At 36.1% G+C, this 21,189-nt stretch overlaps 2 protein-coding genes across 3 annotated transcripts; one reads left to right on the top strand and one right to left on the bottom strand.

Moving 5' to 3' along the window:
* Window positions 1–13,966: 13,966 nt before the first annotated feature.
* On the top strand, window positions 13,967–16,651 carry LOC132176691 (F-box protein At3g07870-like). Of its 2 annotated transcripts, none has more exons than XM_059588965.1 (3): window positions 13,967–14,749; window positions 15,954–16,292; window positions 16,401–16,651. In XM_059588965.1, the coding sequence occupies exons 1-3, from the start codon at window positions 13,971–13,973 to the stop codon at window positions 16,504–16,506; spliced, it is 1,224 nt and encodes a 407-aa protein (XP_059444948.1). In that variant the 5' UTR covers window positions 13,967–13,970; the 3' UTR covers window positions 16,507–16,651. The 2 variants fall into 2 exon arrangements, with proteins under 2 accessions (XP_059444948.1, XP_059444949.1); XM_059588966.1 differs by having other exon boundaries at window positions 15,954–16,267; window positions 16,401–16,499.
* Window positions 16,652–17,710: 1,059 nt separating this feature from the next.
* Window positions 17,711–18,526, bottom strand: LOC132174072 (protein BOBBER 1-like). Its single transcript, XM_059585780.1, has one exon. It carries the CDS (start codon window positions 18,524–18,526, stop codon window positions 17,711–17,713), a length of 816 nt encoding a protein of 271 aa, XP_059441763.1.
* Between the last annotated feature and the right edge of the window lie 2,663 nt (window positions 18,527–21,189).

Below are 21,189 nucleotides of genomic sequence, written 5' to 3'. Positions count from 1 at the left end.
CTAGGCAGATTTTTTTTTCTACTCTTGTACTCTTTCTTTGTAGTAACAAAGAGGTTGACAAGAAATAATAAAAAAAAATTGATTCGCCTTTTCTCCTCCATTTCTTCTCTGAATCAAAATAGTTCCAGGTAGATTTTTTTTTTTTTTTTTTACTCCTTTCTCCTCCATTCCTTTTCTGATTACAAAATCGGTTTATGTAGATTTTGTTTTTGACTTCTGCACACTTCTACAAATGAAAAAAAAAAAAAAAAATCCCTCTTCTTTCTTGCCCATTAATTACTTCTGAATCTGAATCTCGCCCATTCCTGAAGCTTCCTTCATAAAAGACCAAAAAATATCTCTCACAAAGTTTGGCTCTTTACCTACTAAGAGGGCAAAATGGTAATTTAAATATAAAAGACAAAAATATCCAGACAATTTTTTAAATTCATTAGATTCAGGAAGGGCAAATTAGTAATTTCTCAATCTAAAGAAATGTCAAAAGACAAAAATAACCTTATCTAACTAATGATGAACAAAGAGCAAGGATAAAATAGTAAATTTAAATAAAAGACAAAAATATCCAAACAACTTTTTAAATTCATTAGATTCATGAAGGGCAAATTAGTAATTTCGTAATCTAAAAAAATGTCAAAAGATAAAAATAACATTATCTAACTAAATCATGATGAACAAAGAATAATGAAAAAATAGTAAATTTAAAGTGCAAAAAAAAAGTTACTGTTTGGAAGCCATTCCCACTTTTTATATATCTTTAAGTAAAGATATATATATATATGGTTGTACTAATTAAAGCAATGTTTTTGGCCCATCTAATTCTTTTGCATTATTATTGTCACGCTCCCGAATAAGGTGAATAGGGGAAACGCGAACTTAAAAGAAAATCACAACAATTAAGAAACAATTATCAGAGATCATTATATTAGTACTATGCCAAGGAAAAAATAGGAAGTCAAAAGTCATGTAAAGTTAGTGTTTTACTAAGAACATTTACCAAAAAATCTCGTTTACATGAGTTGGGAATCCAAACAAACATTTCAAGTCATGTGAGGAGGCATAAACAAAAGAGACCACTATAGGGGGTTATAGCCTCCCCATGTGTCAAGTGTTCTCCTATATATATACATAACAAAAATTGTGCAGTCTACAAAAAAACAAAAGTCTGCACAATAATGGCTTGATCTTAGCAACCCATTGGACTCTCAAGCTCTAACACTCCTACGGCTCCGCAAAGCAGTAAGTCCAGGTATCCCAAGCATAGGGCCATATAATAGGGTTCTCAAGAGCAAGAACGCCTACGGGAATACCCATTCTCAGGATTATAATGTACAGCTGCATCTGAAAAATTTAAAGGGAAAAAGGGTGAGTTCGACAACTCAGTAAGTAGCCACAACGCCAAAATGCTACAAAACATGCAATGCAGATGTTATGCTATAATATCAGTTATGCACAATAAATAAAATAAATGACAATTAATACAAGAATATTAAGTGACTTATGAGATGTACAAGCACTTCCTTTTTCTTTCTTTCAAAACTGTTGTTTTACCCTTTTGACCCGACGCCACAATTTTTACCGTGAGCAGCACACGTTGGCTTGTCCCGAAGGACCTATATGCTCATTCTGTCGTCACAGGGGAGAGCTACCAGGTTGGGAACTTCCCTAGGTGAAGGCCACCTGGCCGGTAACACACACCTTCTCGTAATCGTCCTTCGGTGCGCTTGCCCTGCTATCCTATGCGGTACCGTTCGTCACTATAATCGTGTCTCGGGTTAAACATTTAAAACCATGAATACACATATAACATTTCATATGATCTGTAAGCTCATCTGTAACTGTATGCTATGCCATGAACTTCGAGAGCTCTTTTCATTCATAATTGCAGTCATGCATAAATCATGAAATATGGTAACTGTAACATGTAAAATTTCTAAACAATGACATATGATTGAGTAAAACTTGGCATTAAAAAAATGAAAGCAAGTGTAATTGAAAATCATGTAAGTGAATCCTTTATAAAATCTCCAACATTTTTCAAAAGATTTATAAAAAAAATTTGTTGGGGTTTTTGGTGTTGTGTCCCCTTACTTGAATTTAACGCCGGGTTTGGTCGAGTCATCCTTTCACCTAAATAAATTGTAAAGATGAATTTAGAAGAGTTTTTAAAGTTTTAGTCCGGGGGAGGGGATATATCCCCCCATATATATGGGCATATATATATATATCCCTCCCCCCCCCCCCAACACACACACAATATAGAGTATATATAGGGATATACCTCTCCCAACACACACACACATATATATCCCCCCACCCCCACATACATACATATAAGGCATATCCCTCCCCCCACCACACACACACACACACACACATATATATAGCAGAGACCCCAAGCACCCCCCCCACCCCACATACATACATATATATATCCCCCCTCCCCCCACCACACACACACACATATATATAGAGAGACCCCCCCCCCCCCCCCCCACACACACATAGAGAGAAAGGTCCCCCAACAATAACACGACACATCCATCACGCAGGGGGGGGATGTTACATAACTTTACCAGAAATATCATTGATATGAGAATGGTTAATACACGCGTAACGTATTTTTTTAAATGTTACACATATTGGGAGAAATTGATATCATGAAAGATGTGTGCAAGCGGGACATAAGGCCACCAACAATAATACACATATATATAGCATATATATATAGAACTTCAATAATAGTTAATATGCTGTGCAACGGCAACATATTTAAAAATAACGCGTACGAGCATTGGAGAGAAATCGATATCATTATAAAAGTGTGGGGATATATATGCTATATGGTCCATCCCCCCCCCCCCCCTCATATATATATATATATATATATATACATATATATATATATATTTTCTTTGAGGTATACATTTATTCAAGAGATTAACACAATAAAAATTTTATTATTGCTATTATCATTATTATGGAAGTATAATATTTAATCACAAAAATCTGTCTAAACAAAATATATATATAATTTATATAAAATCTACAAACTAACATTTCAATATTAACAAGAATCCTAAAATACTCATAAAAGCAAATACTAACTTATCCTAATTTCTTTCAAGAAAATAAAATAGCAAAATAATAATAATGGAGAAGGGGACTTACTGTGGGGGTTTGCAAGAGAAGGAAGAAAGAAAACTGAAATATGCTCTAATTTGCTACTGGTGGTCGTGAGGGAAAGAAAGGGTTGTGGACATATATATAATGGAGGAGGGAGAGCTAGCTCATTGACAAGTGTAACACAACTAGGGAAGGAAGCATGCCATTGGACACATGGATCCTTACGTGGAGACATGCATGAAACCTCATGGCTCCTTCAAGAAGGGTGAGACACGTTGGTTAATAGGTGTCCAAAAAGAATCTGAATGAACCAAGTGTTGACACGCTTTTTATTTTATTTTTTATTTTTAATAAAATTATTATTATTAAGCAATAAATCTTAAAGCTCCCAAGTAATTAATAGGCTAACAACCCCTCTAATATTCTCCTAACTAAAAGAGTCCTCAAATATATATATATATAAACAAAATGCTTTATAATTTTATTTTAATCCATAAAATATATAAGATGTCACATTCTCCTCCCCTTATAAAAATTCCGTCCTCGGAATTTGTTTAGTCTATATTAAAAGCACCATATAGCAATAGTGATCAAATACATAAATAAATCTATCCGCTAGCGCATACCTTATATTCTAATTGTTCTTAGCAAACAGAAAAGGGTATTTCTTGCGTATCTCATCTTCTAATTCCCACGACGCTTCTTCGATTTCATGATTCCTCCACAAAACTTTCACTAGTGGAATGCTTTTCGTACGTAGCTCTTGGACTTTGTGATCTAATACTTTTACCGGAACCTCTTCATATGCCAAATCTCCTTGTAACTGCAAAGGTTCATATCGAATTACGTGGGAAGGGTTAGGAATGTATTTTCTCAGCATAGAGACATGAAAGACATTGTGTATATTTGCAAGTCCTGGAGGTAAGGCTATACGGTAGGCCACATGACCTATTTTCTCCAGAATTTCAAACGGTCCGATGAAACGGGGGTTCAACTTCCCTTTCTTACCAAATCTAGTGACTCCCTTCATTGGTGCCACTCTAAGAAACACTTTGTCGCCTTCTGCAAATTCCAAGCTTCTTCGACGTATATCTGCATAGCTTTTCTATCGGTCTTGAGCTGCTGACAGTCTTTGCCGAATTAAAGCAACTTTATCTATGGTATCCTGCACAATATCTAGTCCTAAAATTCTCCATTCTCCAAGCTCGTCCCAATAAAGTGAGGATCGACATTTTCGTCCGTACAATGCTTCATATGGAGCCATTTCAATGCTTGCTTGATGACTATTATTGTAAGCGAATTCCACTAGAGGAAGATAGCGTGCCCAGCTACCACTGAAATCTAGTACAGAGGCTCGTAACATGTCCTCCAAAGTTTGGATGGTCCTTTCTGACTGTCCGTCCGTCTGAGGATGGTATGCAGTGCTAAATCTCAACTTAGTCCCCATTGCTTCTTGTAGACTCTTCCAAAATCTTGATGTGAAACGAGGATCTCTATCCGACACTATTGATATAGGTACTCCATGTAATCGAACAATCTCCTGCAAATACAGTTCTGCCAGCTTCTCCAGTGAGTATCTCACCCTTATTGGAATAAAGTGAGCGACTTTAGTCAATCTATCCACAGTCACCCATATTGCATCGTATTCCGCCTGAGTTCGTGGTAACCCCACTAAAAAGTCCATGGCTATTTCTTCCCATTTCCACACTGGTATTTCTAGAGGTTACAGTGGTCCTGCAGGTCTTCGATATTCTACTTTGATTTGTTGACATGTCGAGAATCGCCCTACAAATTCAATAATGTCCCGCTTCATTCCGTTCCACCAAAAACGTTCCTTAAGATCCCGATACATCTTAGTGCCTCCTGGGTGTACTATATATGGTGAGACATGTGATTCTTCCAATATCAACTTCTTTATCTCCTCATTATTACGCACACAAACTCTATTTTGGTATCTGAACAAAACATCTGATGTGGTACCAAAACCCAAGACTCGACCTTTGTTGGCTTTCTCTTTAATTAGAATGATCTCTTCATCTTTTTCTTGAGCCACCCTAATATCCTCCAGTAGTGTGGATTTAATCTCGAGTTTCGCCATTAACGCTTGTACCTCTCCTATCACGATCTCCATATTGAGCTTCTCAATGTCTGTCTTTAAATTATGGGGCAAGGCTTTTAAACATACTATCTCACTTCTTGATTTTCTGCTTAAAGCAGCTGCAACCACGTTGGCTTTCCCGGGGTGGTAATTGATTACACAGTCGTAGTCCTTTATTAGCTCGAGCCATCGCCTCTGCCTTAAATTCAGTTCTTTTTGCGTGAATAAGTATTTAAGACTCTTGTGATCTGTATAGATTTCACACTTCACCCCGTAAAGATAATGTCTCCAGATTTTTAATGTAAAAACTACTGCAACAAGCTCTAAATCATGGGTGGGATAATTCAGCTCATAACTTTTAAGTTGTCGAGAGGCATATACTACTACTTTGTTGTTTTGCATGAGGACGCAGCCAAGCCCCTTTCTAGAAGCGTCGCTATAAATAACAAATCCACAAGATTCTGATGGAAGTGTTAAGATTGGAGCAGTTACTAACCGCCGTTTTAGTTCTTGAAAACTTTGCTCACATTCATCAGTCCACAAGAAACGAGCATTCTTTCTTGTCAGAGCAGTCAGCGGTCCAGACAATTCTGAAAAACCTTCTACAAAATGCTGATAATAGCCAGCCAGACCCAAGAAACTTCTGATTTCATGTACATTAGTGGGTCTCTCCCAATTTACTACAACTTCAACTTTCTTGGGGTCTACTGAGATGCCGTCTTTTGATACTACATGCCCGAGAAAAGTGACTATATCCAACCAAAATTCGCACTTTGAGAACTTTGCGAACAACTGTTTTTCTCTAAGCCTTTGCAAAACACACCTCAAATGGTCTTCATGTTCTTTCAAGCTTTTGGAGTAGATTAAGATATCGTTAATGAACACCACCACAAATTCATCTAAGAAATCATGGAATACTCGATTCATCAGGTCCATGAATGCTGCTGGGGCATTAGCTAATCCAAAAGGCATTACTAAATACTCATAATGGCCACATCGGGTGCGGAAAGCCGTCTTGGAAATATCTTCCTTCCTTATCCTCAATTGGTGATACCCCGAACAAATCGTCTATGCGAGGTAGTGTATATCTATTTTTGATGGTGATTTTGTTAAGTTCTCGGTAGTCAATACACATCCGAAAAGTACCATCCTTCTTTTTCACAAAGAGAACAAGCGCTCCCCATGGCGATACGCTGGTGCGTATGAATCCTTTGTCTAACAATTCTTGTAGCTGGGTCTTCAATTCTTTTAATTCTACTGGTGCCATCCTGTAGGGTGCCTTGGATATTGGAGCTGCTCCCTGAATTAAATCAATGCAAAATTCTATTTCTCTGTCAAGAGGAAGTCCTGGAAAGTCTTCTGGAAAGACGTCAAAAAATTCTTGCACCACGGTTATCTCTTCCATTTTTCTCTCATCTTGAGGCGACTCCTTTAAGCATGCCAGGTAGACTTGACATCCTTCTAGTAATAATAGCTTAGCTTGTATTGCTGAGATTAGTTGTGGAGTAATGCCCACCTTGGTTCCCACAAATTTAAATTCGGAGTCAGTTGGAAATCTGAAAATTATCTCTTTGTTGTGGCAATCAATGATGGCATGATTTTTTGATAACCAATCCATTCCGAGGATAACATCGAACCCTTCCATATCAAATACTATCAAATTAGCAGTGAGAGTTCTTCCCTCAATAAGAATTGGGCAACCCAAGACTATTTTCCTGCATAACACTGATTTGCCTACCGGGGTAGATACTAGTACTCCTACTTCCATAGGTTCTATATTAATACAAAATCTCCTAGCATACTTAGCTGATATAAAAGAATGAGTAGCTCCAGAATCGAATAAAACCACAACCTTGCCAATAAAGAGAGATAGAATACCTGTGACCACTCCATTCTCAGTTTCTGCTTCACCTAGTGTGAGGGCATAAACCCTGGCTTGAGTGGGTGGTAAGCGATTATTCCATGCCTGTAATGATGCAGCACCTCCTTTTGCCCTTGGGCAATCCCGTGCAAAGTGACCGGCTTGACCGCATCGGTAGCACATAGGTCAATCTTTTTCGTTGTTTTCTAAATGTACTGGTATGTTTTGTCTGGTTGCTGAGAAAATGTATCATAGAAGAAGAGAACTTGGAACTTGGTTACTGGGGTTCCGAGTTTATCTTTTCTCTTTTATGCTATTCTATAATTTGTTTTTTGACAACTAAACTGATGATTAGGTGGGGTTTGTGATATATTGAATTGTTTAAAGTCAATTTTTGGTTTCTGCTGCTCTGTTCCAATTTCTTGCTGTTACTTCCATGATTCAAGAAATGGGAAATTCATGCAAAGTACAAATCAAGTTTTTTAATTCATGGGATTGATTTACTAGTGGACCTAGTTAAGTTATTTCTGTGTAAATGAGCTGATTTTTAGTCGAGTTGATCTCAGGGTTAATTGGATTAAGTTTTTGGCCTTATTTGTTTAGCGTAAAATATTTTTTGGAAAGGGTTTCTTCTGTGTTTGGCACGGCGTAAAATATCGGTCAACTTGAAAATATTTTTAGATCGCAAAGGAAAATAACTTCGTAAGGCATAAAATGGTTTACACCTAAACAATTCTTCAATGTTTTCCCACACTTCTTGATGAATTATTGTGAGAGGTCTCTTATGGGGCCTACTTGCCTGATTTATCTTCCAGACTCAAAATAAAGGCAATTGAGAAACTGAAACAAATGGGTGCGGAAAGTTGGTTTCTGAGTTAAGGTCGTTGATTAATGCATTAGTCTATATTTGGGTGGATAATATAAAAACTCTTGGTGTAATTTGCTATCTACTTAGGGTTAAATCACTACTTGTCTCAAAAGTTTAAACCGATAGAAAAAGATAAATTTAATCATTTAATTATTATTCTAACACTTATCTCCGACATATGTTGGTATGTAATAGCAATGAAAAGAAAAAGAACTTCAACGGCCTCTGGTGCCCAAAATGGTGACAAGGAAGCAGAGGAACTTGCCCATGAAGAAATTCGAGGCTGGGAAGATCTCCCAGAACCCATCTTTCTCACAATTCTGCTTCAAATTCCCTTGAAGACAATTCTCATTTGCAGGTGCGTGTGCAAACCTTGGCGCAGGCATATCTCCAGTTCCCAATTTGCTAAGTTGTACTCTAGAAAGGCACGTGCTTGTCTCATGATTCGAACCAATGATCCTAAACTTGTTTCAAGAAACATCCACCTCCTTGAGCTTGAACATGAAAATTTCGATTTGGGCCATGACCTTCGTGTAAACATGAAACTTGACACCAAAGTCAAGCTTCCACTACGTGATGCCAAGATGGTACTCAACAGTAAAGATGATGCCAGTGAGAAGCTTAATCCTAAAGGGGGAGAAACAAAGAAGTGTTTTATTGCCTCAAAAGACCTCAAAGACCACAAGTTTAGCATAGTGAACATGTGTGAAGGGTTGCTTTGCTTGTCTGAACCAAAACAAAATTGTTAGTTCTTGTGTTGGCTTAATTCAGTTCCAAAATGCAGATGCTACTGTTCACGGCTCAAACACTGATATAGAATGCTCAGAATCCAATCTCCACCGTTCATAATGTAGATTCATGTGTTATGAATGTCCCTGCAAAATTTCAGCTCAATCGGACCACAAACGCCCATCGATCGGAGTTGTTGATGAAGACTGGACAGTCCGGGTCCGGACCTCCAGAAGTCGGGTTCGGACCCCATTTCCAGAAGCAAAGCTTGATGAGGCAGGTCCGGACCTCCAGACGCTGGGTCCGGACCTGATATCCAGAACGTGAAGTTTGAAGGAGATGTCCGGACCTCCAAATGTTGGGTCCGGACCTCAGTTCCAGAGAACACTTGTTTGTTGAGATGTCCGGACATACGAATTGAAGGTCCGGACATCACTAGGTTACGAATAAGTAAACCTAGCCATGTCCGGACCTCAGATCAGCCATGTCCGGACACGGCAGTATTATGTTGTGTATTTTTCTATTTAAGCTACGGGAGTTTGCCATTGTAACCTACGTATTTTTGGAGAGCAAAATCAGAGAGCTTAGAGAGAGATATTGTTCTAGCTTATTTGAGAAGGGATTAAATACGTGAAGCCAATCGGAGTTCCGATGAAAGAAAATCTTATAGAAGAATTGTGCCAGATGTTCTGGAAAAGGCTACTGCGGTAGAAGTCAAGTGAGTCGCTTGTCGTGTACAAGGAAGAGTAGATTGCAAAGGTTTTGTAATTCTTCTTGTATTCCTTATTCTTCTTATAGTGGATTGATTTCCTGGGTTTGGCTGCCCCGGAGAGGTTTTACATTTAGAGAGTTATCTAAATGGTTTCCTCTTCGTAACCAAATATCTGTGTTCTTGATTTTCATTACATATCTGTATTTGGTTGATTATTGATTGTTAGGTCAGATCTTATTCCGCTTAATATTTGTGAATCACCTAGACATTTGAATAGGTGTCGTTTGGAGTCGTAATTTAGAATTTTCAATTGGTATCAGAGCGGGTTCACTCTGTGAAGGATTTATTTCCTGAGTGTGATCCGAGACTCCATATCAAATGTCTCATACTGTTGCTCCTAATTCTCTTCCCGTCTTTGACGGAACAAATTATACGCTTTGGAAAATTCGTATGAGAGCATATTTTAAATCCATTAATGTTTGGCATATTGTCGAATCTGGATGGACACGTCCAGAAAAAGCAATAACTGAATGGACAACAGAGGAAAAGAATAATGCTACTGCGAATGACAAAGCTATAAATGCTATTTACATCTCTGTTTCAAATGAGGAATTTTCTAGAATTTCTAGATGTGAAATAGCTAAGGAAGCCTAGGAAACTTTAGAAATCACACATGAAGGAACTAAGGTTGTTAGAACTTCAAAAATTCAAATGTTGGTTTCTCAGTTTGAGGAGATTAGAATGCAGGAAGATGAAACTTTTGATGAATTCTATTCAAAGCTTAGTGCCATTAGAAACTCTACCATTAATTTGGGAAAGAAAATGGATGATGCTAAAGTGGTGAAAAAATCTTAAGATCTTTGCCTGAGAGGTTTATTCCCCAAATTGCTGCTATACAACAGAGTAAGGACTTAGATACTATGAGAGTAGAAGAACTTGTAGGTTCCCTTCAGACCTTTGAGCTAATTCTTCCTAAACACAAGAACACCAAAAATATTGCTCTTAAGGCAAAAAATGTTAAGGTTGACTCTTGTGGTTCATCTGATGAGGATTCTGGAAATGAGGAAGAAATTGCTATGTTTGCTAAGAAGTTTAGGAAATTCTTTAGAGCCAAGAAAGGAAATTTTAGAAATAGCAATTCACAATTTTCTGAGAAATCTAGAAATGAGAATGTTGAGAAAGGAAAGTCACCTAGAGGTATCAAGTGTCACGAATGTGGAGGACATGGGCACATTCGTGTTGACTGTGCTAACTTGAGAAAGTCAAATGGCAAGGCATTTAATGTGACTCAAAGTGATGAGTCAGACAAGGACGATGCTGAACAGGGAGTTAATTACTTAGCATTTGAAGTTAGTTATGAGAGTGAGCATGAGAATAGTGAGTGTAATTTTCAAGACAAACAAGGTGTGTCCGATAATGATTCGGAAGAAGAAGATGATTTACAAAATGCTTATAATAATCTCTTTGTGGAATACACTAAACTGAAAAAGCTGATTAAGCAGCAATTGAAGAAACTCAATGAGGTTAATCTTGAAAATGATCAACTTTCTGTCACCTTAACTGATTCTCTTGCTACTCATAATACTTTGATGTCTGAAAATCAAATGCTAATTGCCAAAGTGAAATCTTTAGAGAATGAACTGAATGAATCAAAGAATCATTTAACAAAATTCTCTAGTGAAAAGCTAAATCAAATGCTACATAATCAGAAACATTCGTTTGATAGAACTGGATTGGGTTTTGATAAATCTGCTATTTTATCTACTAATGTTGCTTCTTCTTCAAAGATGATTTTTGTGAAACCAGTGAACAAAGAAGATAGCTTGGCTGAAAAGAAGGTAATTTCTCCTCAAATTTCCAAAGGTGGAAAAGGTAAGGGAACTCTAACTGATTCCTATATGTCTAGTTCTAAGTCGAGAAGTATGCACATGTTAAGGAACCAACCTTCTCAAAGGTTTATTCCTACGTGTCATAACTGTGGTAAGATTGGACATATTCGTCCTAAGTGTTTTCAGCTTAACAATCATGAGCCTAAAAGAGAATATTTCCATTCTAGAAATAGTTATGAGAAATTATTCAACATGATGAGAGACGTAGTAACACGGTTAGATGTCTTGGATAAGAGTCACACAGTTGTTCCTGATGTGAAGAAAGTTTGGGTCAAGAAGATTAATACCATTCACCCATTGAGGGGGAGTGGTAATGGACTCACCTAGATTAGGTGGGCACATAGACCATGCCTAGAAATTGAGCATATTGATATTTGTCTATAGCTGTTCTAGGGCATTTTTTTTTCTTAATTTTTGTTTGCTTTGTTTTTATTTTCTTTGATTATTTTTTATTCTTTTAGATTGTTTTAATTGTTAGATACTCAGTTTCTCATGTCTTGTGCTCAAATGAATATATTACATATGAGTGGGGTCAATATTTCTGCAATTTACATCTATTGCTCCATATGTTTCTGATAAACCTTGTTTTTCTGAAAACTGTTAAAGGAGTAAGAGTCAGTTTTTCTCATGTTCGAAATTGTGCACTTTTTGCCCCCATTAGGTTTAGATTTTGTTATGTGTTTGGGAATTTGGAGCAAACATTTTGCTTGGAAGATAGGTAGTGTCAGTTCTATCCACTTGACCAACTCGTTAGTTGAACCTAGCTCCTAAAAATTCCAACATTTTCCAAAAAAAAAAAAAAAAGGCATAAAATAAGCTCAAATGACTTAGTTTTGCTTCTATCTGTCCCTAAAGAAAGAATCAGTGATCAAATCATTGCGGAAATAGATGATTACTAAAGGACATGGTAAAAGAAAATGATCAGTCTCAGGGGGAGTGTATCGGATGAGGGAATCTAGGTCCTAACATTATAAGGTTTTACTGTGGTTTGAATCAGACTGCTGGTCTTCCTTTACAAAATGTCTGCCTAGATTTGCCTTTCATTGATGAAATCTTAGTTAATGGGAGTACTCACACACTACACCATCACATGAGATTTCTGATTATTGCCTACTTGACTGCATTCACAGACCAAGGTTGTGTCATGCATATGGTACATTTACGGTGTAAGTGTAGCTTGTTGATCACTCCGAATTGTTCAGATATTCATACGAGCATGCATGATCTATTGCTTATCTATACAAGTTTTTTTTTGGTGTTTTGTTTTAAAAAAAAAAAAAAAAGAAAAAAAAAAAAAAAGGAAAGCTTTTGGATATTCATTGTGCAATACATGAGTCCTTGATGTGTTATCATGTGTGTTCATTTAACTTTTAAAGGGGGAGAAACATGCTTTGCATTTCCAGTTTCCTGTTGTTAATTGAGTCATACATTGAGGGGGAGTTTTGCTGATGTTTCTTTATAATCACGCATCATTTTTTTTCATGAGTTTTATTTATGTCTTCTTGTTCCACATATGCCTTGATGTATTTTGTGAAGTGTTTCAGGAAACATGAAGACCTTTTGTCATTCTGTGACAAAAAGGGGGAGTAAATATGAGGAGATGATGGGATTGGCTCGACATTTTGGTTTTGTCACTGAATTGCCAAAGGGGGAGTTTGTTAGTTCTTGTGTTGGCTTAATTCAGTTCCAAAATGCAGATGCTACTGTTCACAGCTCAAACACTGATATAGAATGCTCAGAATCCAATCTCCACCGTTCATAATGTAGATTCATGTGTTATGAACGTCCCTGCAAAATTTCAGCTCAATCGGACCACAAACGCCCATCGATCGGAGTTGTTGATGAAGACTGGACAGTCCGGGTCCGGACCTCCAGAAGCCGGGTCCGGACCCCATTTCCATAAACTTGATTTTTCAAGCAGGGTCCGGACCTCAATTCCCCGGGTCCGGACCCCAGTTCCAGAAAGTGATGCTTGAAGGAGATGTCCGGACCTCCAGAAGTTGGGTCCGGACCTCAGTTCCAGAGAACACTTGTTTGTTGAGATGTCCGGACATACGAATTGAAGGTCCGGACATCACTAGGTTACGAATAAGTAAACCTAGCCATGTCCGGACCTCAGATCAGCCATGTCCGGACACGGCAGTATTATGTTGTGTATTTTTCTATTTAAGCTACGGGAGTTTGCCATTGTAACCTACGTATTTTTGGAGAGCAAAATCAGAGAGCTTAGAGAGAGATATTGTTCTAGATTATTTGAGAAGGGATTAAATACGTGAAGCCAATCGGAGTTCCGGTGAAAGGAAATCTTATAGAAGAATTGTGCCAGATGTTCTGGAAAGGGTTACTGCGGTAGAAGTCAAGTGGGTCGCTTGTCGTGTACAAGGAAGAGTAAATTGCAAAGGTTTTGTAATTCTTCTTGTATTCCTTATTCTTCTTATAGTGGATTGATTTTCTGGGTTTGGTTGCCCCGGAGAGGTTTTACATTTAGAGAGTTCTCTAAATGGTTTCCTCTTCATAACCAAATATCTGTGTTCTTGATTTTCATTACATATCTGTATTTGGTTGATTATTGATTGTTAGGTCAGATCTTATTCCGCTTAATATTTGTGAATCACCTAGACATTTGAATAGGTGTCGTTTGGAGTCGTTTTAGAATTTTCAAAAATAACCCTGTTGTTGTATGCAATCCAATGACTGGAGAATTTATCAAACTTCCAGAAGCAAGCAAGGTTGAGAAACCTAGAGAGAAGATTGATTCTGTTATGGGCTTTAGTCCAAGAGCTAAACAATTTAAGGTGATAAGAATTTTAACTCGGCAGATTTGTAATCCCATTAGAGGCAGGAAAGAGTATGAAGATAAGGTGGCTGAGATACACACGCTTGGGACTAGATCGTGGAGAAGGGTGGAATCCGCTACCTTCATGCTGTATGGAATAAAATTTCCCACCTACCTGAACGGAGCAGTTAATTGGTTTCGTCCTGAGTTTCGGAAGGCAGATTCCATTGTTTCTTTTGACGTTTATAATGAGCAATTCCAATTAATGCCAGCTCCCCCATATACGTATAACAGTCATGATGGGGAGGATAAAGATCTCATAAGCATGGGTGTTTTAAATGATCATCTCTTCATATGTGATGCTTCTGAGTTTGGCTGTATTGGCATATGGGTGATGAAGGAGTATGGTGTCCCAGAATCTTGGACTAAAGTGTTTTCTATTGATACTGAGAATGAACAACGATGGCCTCAAGGTTTATATCATCCATTGAGAAAGTTTAAGAATGGAGCAATACTGATGTACCATGCTCGCAACTGCCTGCTTTATTATGATCCAACAAGAAAAGAACACAAGTATTTTAAGGTTCGTGGAAGTGAATCAAACTTTGAGGTTGCTGTTTGTATTCCAAGCTTCAGTTCGATCAAGGATGCTGTGATGGGAGACAATGTAGAGGTGCTGAATGTCAAATCAAGGTAAATTTTGCTGTTTTGCATAACATATCTACTTTAACTCCTGATTGATTTATTGAATGAAGTTACCATGCACTAATCAAGATCATAATTACATGACATATTAAACTTTAAGGTGCATTTTGTTTTCTGATTTTGTATGCAATAAAACCAACTGTTGCTTTTCTGTCTCATTATACTTTTCTTGGTTTAAAAATTGCATCTATAATTATATAATATGCATTTTTCAACTTCGTAGCATTGGCAGGAAAGTTGACTTTAGAAAGGTAAACTAAGTGCTTGTGGGGTATGAAGTTATCATGATGGTGTGAAGGTGGAGTAGCTCTCACGAATTTCTTTTTTGCCTCAGTAAAGAGGATTTTATATTTATACCCATTGAAAATTATAAATCAAAATGCTTAGTAGAAGTTACCTTTAAGCTGGAAATGACCATCTCCAATATGGTCGAGATTGAAGTACAAGGGAATTGAGATAGTTGGGCTAGGGGCTTGAAATACTAGACAATAAATTAAAACTCTGTTGACTAATGACAGAGGGTTCAGGAACATTGTTGCATTGGTGGAGGTTTACTGTGGAGACATGGGGAACATAGGTTTGGGTACTCAGTTGATCGATAGGAATTAGCAAAGCAGCTGATGGACTGCAGGCTTCATTTGGGAAAAAGGTTGGCTTAACATAGCTATATTTTTTAAATTTAGGGTCCCCTAGCAACAAAGTGCATTTAATTTGGACTAGTCTTAATTTAATTCATTAGGTTTTGCAAATTTAGCTTATGTAATTATTAGAAAAATTTTAAAAACTTATTAAAAATAAATAAAAGTAACACAGCTATATTTTTTAAATTTAGGGTCCCCTAGCTACCAAGTGCATTTAATTTGGACTAATCTTCATTTAGTTTATTAGGTTTTGCAAATTTAGCTTATGTAATTGTTAGGAAAATTTAAAAAACTTATAAAAAAAAAAAAAAAAAAAACAAGTAACCTAACTATATGTTTTTAATTTAGGGTCCCCTAGTTACCAAGTGCATTTAAGTTTATGATAATATATATATATATACACGTTTTTCAACCTTACATTATGTACATGTAAATTAAAAAAAACTAAACTAGTTTTAATTATTCCTTTTTAGGGTCCCTATGAGCTATACCAATGCATGACGTGTATGTGTTTAGGATAATTCTTATATATTTGTTCCTAATTTACGTAGTAACGTTATGGACAAGAGTTGGATGACGAAGTCCAGGGGTACGAAGGAATACAGAGACGGGTGTAGATCGTTCGTGGACTTCGCAATTCAGAACTGTACAACTCCAGATAGATTAATTTATTGTCCGTGTAAGACATGTCGCCTTAACAGGCGACACCCGCCGGGTTTAGTATACGACCACTTGACTGGAGGAAAAGGAATGCGGCCCCAATACAAATACTGGATTTATCACGGCGAGAGGCCTGTACGAGCTCCTGTTGAAGGCTCTAAGTCGAATCGCCCAACCACAGGTGCAGGTGCATGCACAGATCCAGGTGGCAATATCCACGTCATGAGAGTGTTGGTTCTAGTGCTCTTAAACTAATCTGTTAAAGAATAATGTTTTTTGTTTTAGTTTATTTTACATAGGATCAGGGCCTCTTATGTTTTTCTAACACTACTTTACAGGTGTGCAAAATTCGAGCTACGAGAAGAAGTAAAACCTCTCTTTTTGGTGGAAGAAATTAGTGATCTGGGGTCGGATTTTTACTCTTTGTCTGAGGAAAGCTGCTGAATTTGTTCAATGTTAGATACTTGGATGCTTTAGAACCTTAGAATAACCAGTTTTTGGTCTGAGGTTGTTATTTTGGGCACCTTTCCTTGTTTTGGGTCATTACAAAAAGTTACCTCCTGATGGTTTTTGTATACTGCATCCAAGGTTTGGCCAGTTGACTCTAAACAAACTCTTTTGTTAATCAATGACTTCTTTGAAAAGTTGCATGCTAGCTATTGTAAAGAGTTTATTCCTTAAATCTGTTTATCTGATGTTAACCTGTGTAGTTGCTATCAGGTTTATCTGTTTGTTATAGCAGCAGAATCCTGTTTGATTGAATCCACTTAATATTTCATGTTTATTTATTTAGGAAAAGAATGATAAATAGCAAGAATCTTTCTTCTTTTTTTTTTTTTTTTTTTCTTTTTTTGAGGAAATAGACAGATCTGCACTTAGCATGCAAAATTTATCAGCTTAGTCCTTTCTTCATGTAAAAAGTTGTACTTCTATTATTATTAATTTTGAAAATTCATATGATCAAAGTAGGGTTTCTTCTCTCTGTTCTTTCTAATGTAATGAGCTCTTTAATTATATGGTTATTTAATAGAAGTTATACTTTGTTTTTGTTCTTTTGTTTTCTCTTCTCAAAATAAAAATATTTTCAAACACAAAACACTCTTAAAAATACATGAAAATCCCACGTGGCAGGAAATATCAAAAAATTGTCACATGCACAAAAATCCCACATGGCGGGAAATATAAAGTTGCATATTCTCAATTCTTAGAACATATTCTTAATTGAAAATCATACTCGAGTTGAGAACGAAATTGAAGTGAAATAAATTATTGTCTACTTGGGAAGTTGGAACGGCTGAAAATCATAATCCATATGAATTCTTATGCTCAGCCACACTATTCTCAATCTCTCTCTTTTCTTTTTCTTTTTTAAACTCTAACACAATACACAATCTAATATCTTTTTCTTTTTATTTTTTTGGGTTAAATACTTTATTAGTACTTGGATTTACAGTTTTTTATTTTTTTCCACAAAAAAATGGTCATAAATAGTACTTGACTTGTGGGAAAATACCAGTTTAGATTTACTATTGTGAATCAAAAATTGAATATATAGTAAAATATAGCCAAAACATCCCTGACATTGCATGATGTAGCTCAACAGGATCCGAGACTAAGCGATAAAAACAGCAACCAAACATTTCCAACCTCAAAAACCCATATTGGAGAAGTCCATCATGGTTGGATTCTGAGCCTTGAATTGCTTCAGCAGCTCTTCCTTTTGGATATCATCGCTGGTCGGACGCCCCAACTGCTTCTGCCTCTGATCAAACATCATCTTCTCCACGGCAGAACGAGTTTCAATGTCCAAGTCAGACAACTTGCTCGGCTCCGGTTCTACTTTTTGGGTATCAATCTCCGGACCGCCCTTCAAGAAAGACTTCCACCACTCTGTCTTGTCTCTCTTGCTCATCTGAACAGAAATTTCCCTCCGATCTTCTAAACTCCAAAAGCAATCGTTAACTTTCACCGGCTTATATAGCTCACCGTCGATAATTGGCGGCTGACCCTTGAGCCCAATCTTCAAATAATTCGTCTTTATGTCGCACAAAAGGGCGCTGGATTTTGTTCCGGGAGGGATTGTAACGTTGATGGTGACCTCTTGAAGGGACTGACCCCACGAATAATTTTCCATATTCAGGCCGTTTCCTGTGTTTGGAACAAGTTTTTTCTCCTTCTCCTTCTGCTTCTCTTGTTCTTTCTCATAAGCGGCCTTCTTCTCGGCTTGTTGTTTCAAACGCTTCTTCTTCTCAGCCGCCTCTTCAGCCTCGATTCTTTCCTTTATTGAAAGAACCGACGACATGATTTGTTTTTCGGCAGACTCTGTCTTGAACAAATTGGAGTTTTGAGAGACAAAGTTGAAAGCAGATTCTATGAACCCAAGAGGGTTTGAAGGATCAAGAACCGCATTGAAAGTGAAGGAGGAAGATTGTTGAAGTTGTTCAACTTCTTCTAGGATGGCCATTGCTGACAACCTGGATTAATTGTTGGGATTTGCTGGGAGGCTAAAAGGGTTTGTCGTGGATGGTGTTATTGGGTTTGGCGATAAATATATAGAGGCGAAGTGAAAGTAAGAAAGGCGGTTCCATGTCTTCCGTCTACTATTTGGATTTGGAAGTCTCTAGAGTTTTCCGCGCCGTTTTCGAATAGGATTACATTCGGATCTGGCTTTAAAACTTTCTCTCATATTTGACCCGTTTAGCCATGGGCTTTAGTAGGAGCCATCCGTCCCACCAAGACAATTTTCTTTATATTTTTAATAGGGGTATACAAACGGGGCTGTTATAACCGCCCTGCAACTGCTAACTATTTATAACGTTAGCCTAGGGTGGGGCGGGGCGGTTAGTGGTTTTAGGGATAGGAAAAAGCGGTTAATAACTGCTAACCGCCTACCCTTATATATAATAATATAAAAGGAAAAATATAAAAAAGCTCTACAAACTAATAGTTGTTTGCAATAGAGTTTCAAAATATTTAAAAAGTACTAAAGTAGTTTATCAAACTACCAAAATGTATAAAAAAAGACCACTTATTTTTTTATATTCCTATAATACCCTTATTCTTTTAAAAAAAAATTAAAAAATTAAACAATTAAAAAATTAAAAAAAAAACAATAGGCGAATAAATACAAAAAAAAAGGAATAAATAAATAATTAGTCATTGTATTTGGCCTAAATTATAAATTGCTTCATATCATATGAAAATAAAATCAAAGGTTCCAGAGATATTCTAAAAAAACAATTTAGTCCATGTAGTCAAATTTCATTAAAAAATGTGACGAATTCTGTCAAATGTGACGTCAAAACCAATAAAAATGACGACACGTGTCATTCTTAATAAAATATATATACATTGAACTTTAAAAAAAAAAAAAAAAAAAAAATGGAAAGCTATCCCTTTCCTTTTTCCTTTTTTCTTTTTGTTTAAAAAAAAAATTAAATTTTTAGTTTTTTATTTTAGTTTTTAAATGAATAAGGGTATTATTGGAATATAAAAAAATATGTGGCCTTTTTGACACACTTTGATAGTTTGATAGGCTACTTTAACACTTTTTGAACATTGACTTTTTAAAAAATTGCTGTTAATTTGGGGGCTTATATATATATATATATATATATATATATATATATATATAAAAGCACTAGAATTAACGATAAACCCTAAAAGTCGATATCCTCTCTGTGTTTGTAGAATTTGTCGGAGGATGAAAATGTAAATGAAAAACAAAGGAAAAGGTGACAAATGAGGGAAAGAGATACAATGAAAATAGTCCACTAATTCAATATGTTGAACCATAGACCCAATCCCACACTATTAATTTGGAAAGCTTTAGAGCCTAAGGCCCAAAAGTTTAAAAAAAATTGGTCATAATTATGAATAAAAATACAATTTTTATTTAAAAAAAAAATACCAAATAAAAGAAGGACCAAAATAAAAATTAATGCTTCAAAAACTTATTTAATTTTTAATTTTGTTATTTTTTTTTTAAATTAAAAAATAAGAAAAAAGTTGGCCCTAAATTGGGATGTATCATTCCTCTTTCGCTAAAGGGGACATCTCTAATAAGAAAGTGACATGTAGTAGGTGATTATAAAATAATTCATTATAAAAGTAGAAGAGAACCTTCGTGTGGCACGAAGTTAACTATTCTAACACGATGTATTAAATTGACATTTATCTCTAAAGGATCATTAACTCATTTTAAAATACAAATTGTATGATTGAAAGAAAGGAGTTTACACTATATTCACATCTAAAACTTTGACATGCAAGACGTCCAATTGAAAAAAAAAAGAAAGTAAGAATTGGCGTTCAACTTTGTTTGACCACAATTTCGTTCTGACCAGCATATAATGCACGTCTAAACAAGTATTTTAAGATGTATTTTTATTGGAAGAAGATTACAATTTGGGGTGTTCATAGGATCGAATTGAAATCCTCAAAAATTTAATGAAATGAATTAACTAAATATTGTTAAGAAATTCTTTGAATTCCTGCATAACCAACACAATCCAATGAAAACACCAAATAAAATAAATTTTGTTAAGGATGCTGTGATGGGAGACAATGTAGAGGTGCTGAATGTCAAATCAAGGTAAATTTTGCTGTTTTGCATAACATATCTACTTTGACTCGTGGTTGATTTATTGAATGAAGTTACCATGCATGCACTAATAAAGATCATAATTACATGACATATTAAACTTTAAGGTGCATTTTGTTTTCTGATTTTGTATGCAATAAAACCAACTGTTGCTTTTCTGTCTCATTATACTTTTCGTGGTTTAAAAATTTGCATCTATAATATGCATTTTTCAACTTCGTAGCATTGACAGGAAAGTTGACTTTATAAAGGTAAACTAAGTGCTAACCGCAACTATTCACTATTTAATAAATTGCTATATAACTCTTATTACTTCTTCTCGTAGCTCGAATTTTGCATACCTGTAAAGTTGTGTTAGAAGAACATAAGAGGGCCTGATCCTCTGTAAAAAAAAGCTAAAACAAACAAATTATTCTTTAACAGATTAGTTTAAGAGCACTGATAGTGAAAATCCGTTATAACTGATTTTCACTATCAGAATAATTTGTTAAAGATTGACACCATAAGAGTTAGGGGTGTACAAA

Source organism: Corylus avellana, chromosome ca3 (assembly GCF_901000735.1).
Source record: "Corylus avellana chromosome ca3, CavTom2PMs-1.0".
Lineage (NCBI taxonomy): Eukaryota > Viridiplantae > Streptophyta > Magnoliopsida > Fagales > Betulaceae > Corylus > Corylus avellana.
This window is presented reverse-complemented; position numbering and strand designations above follow the sequence as displayed.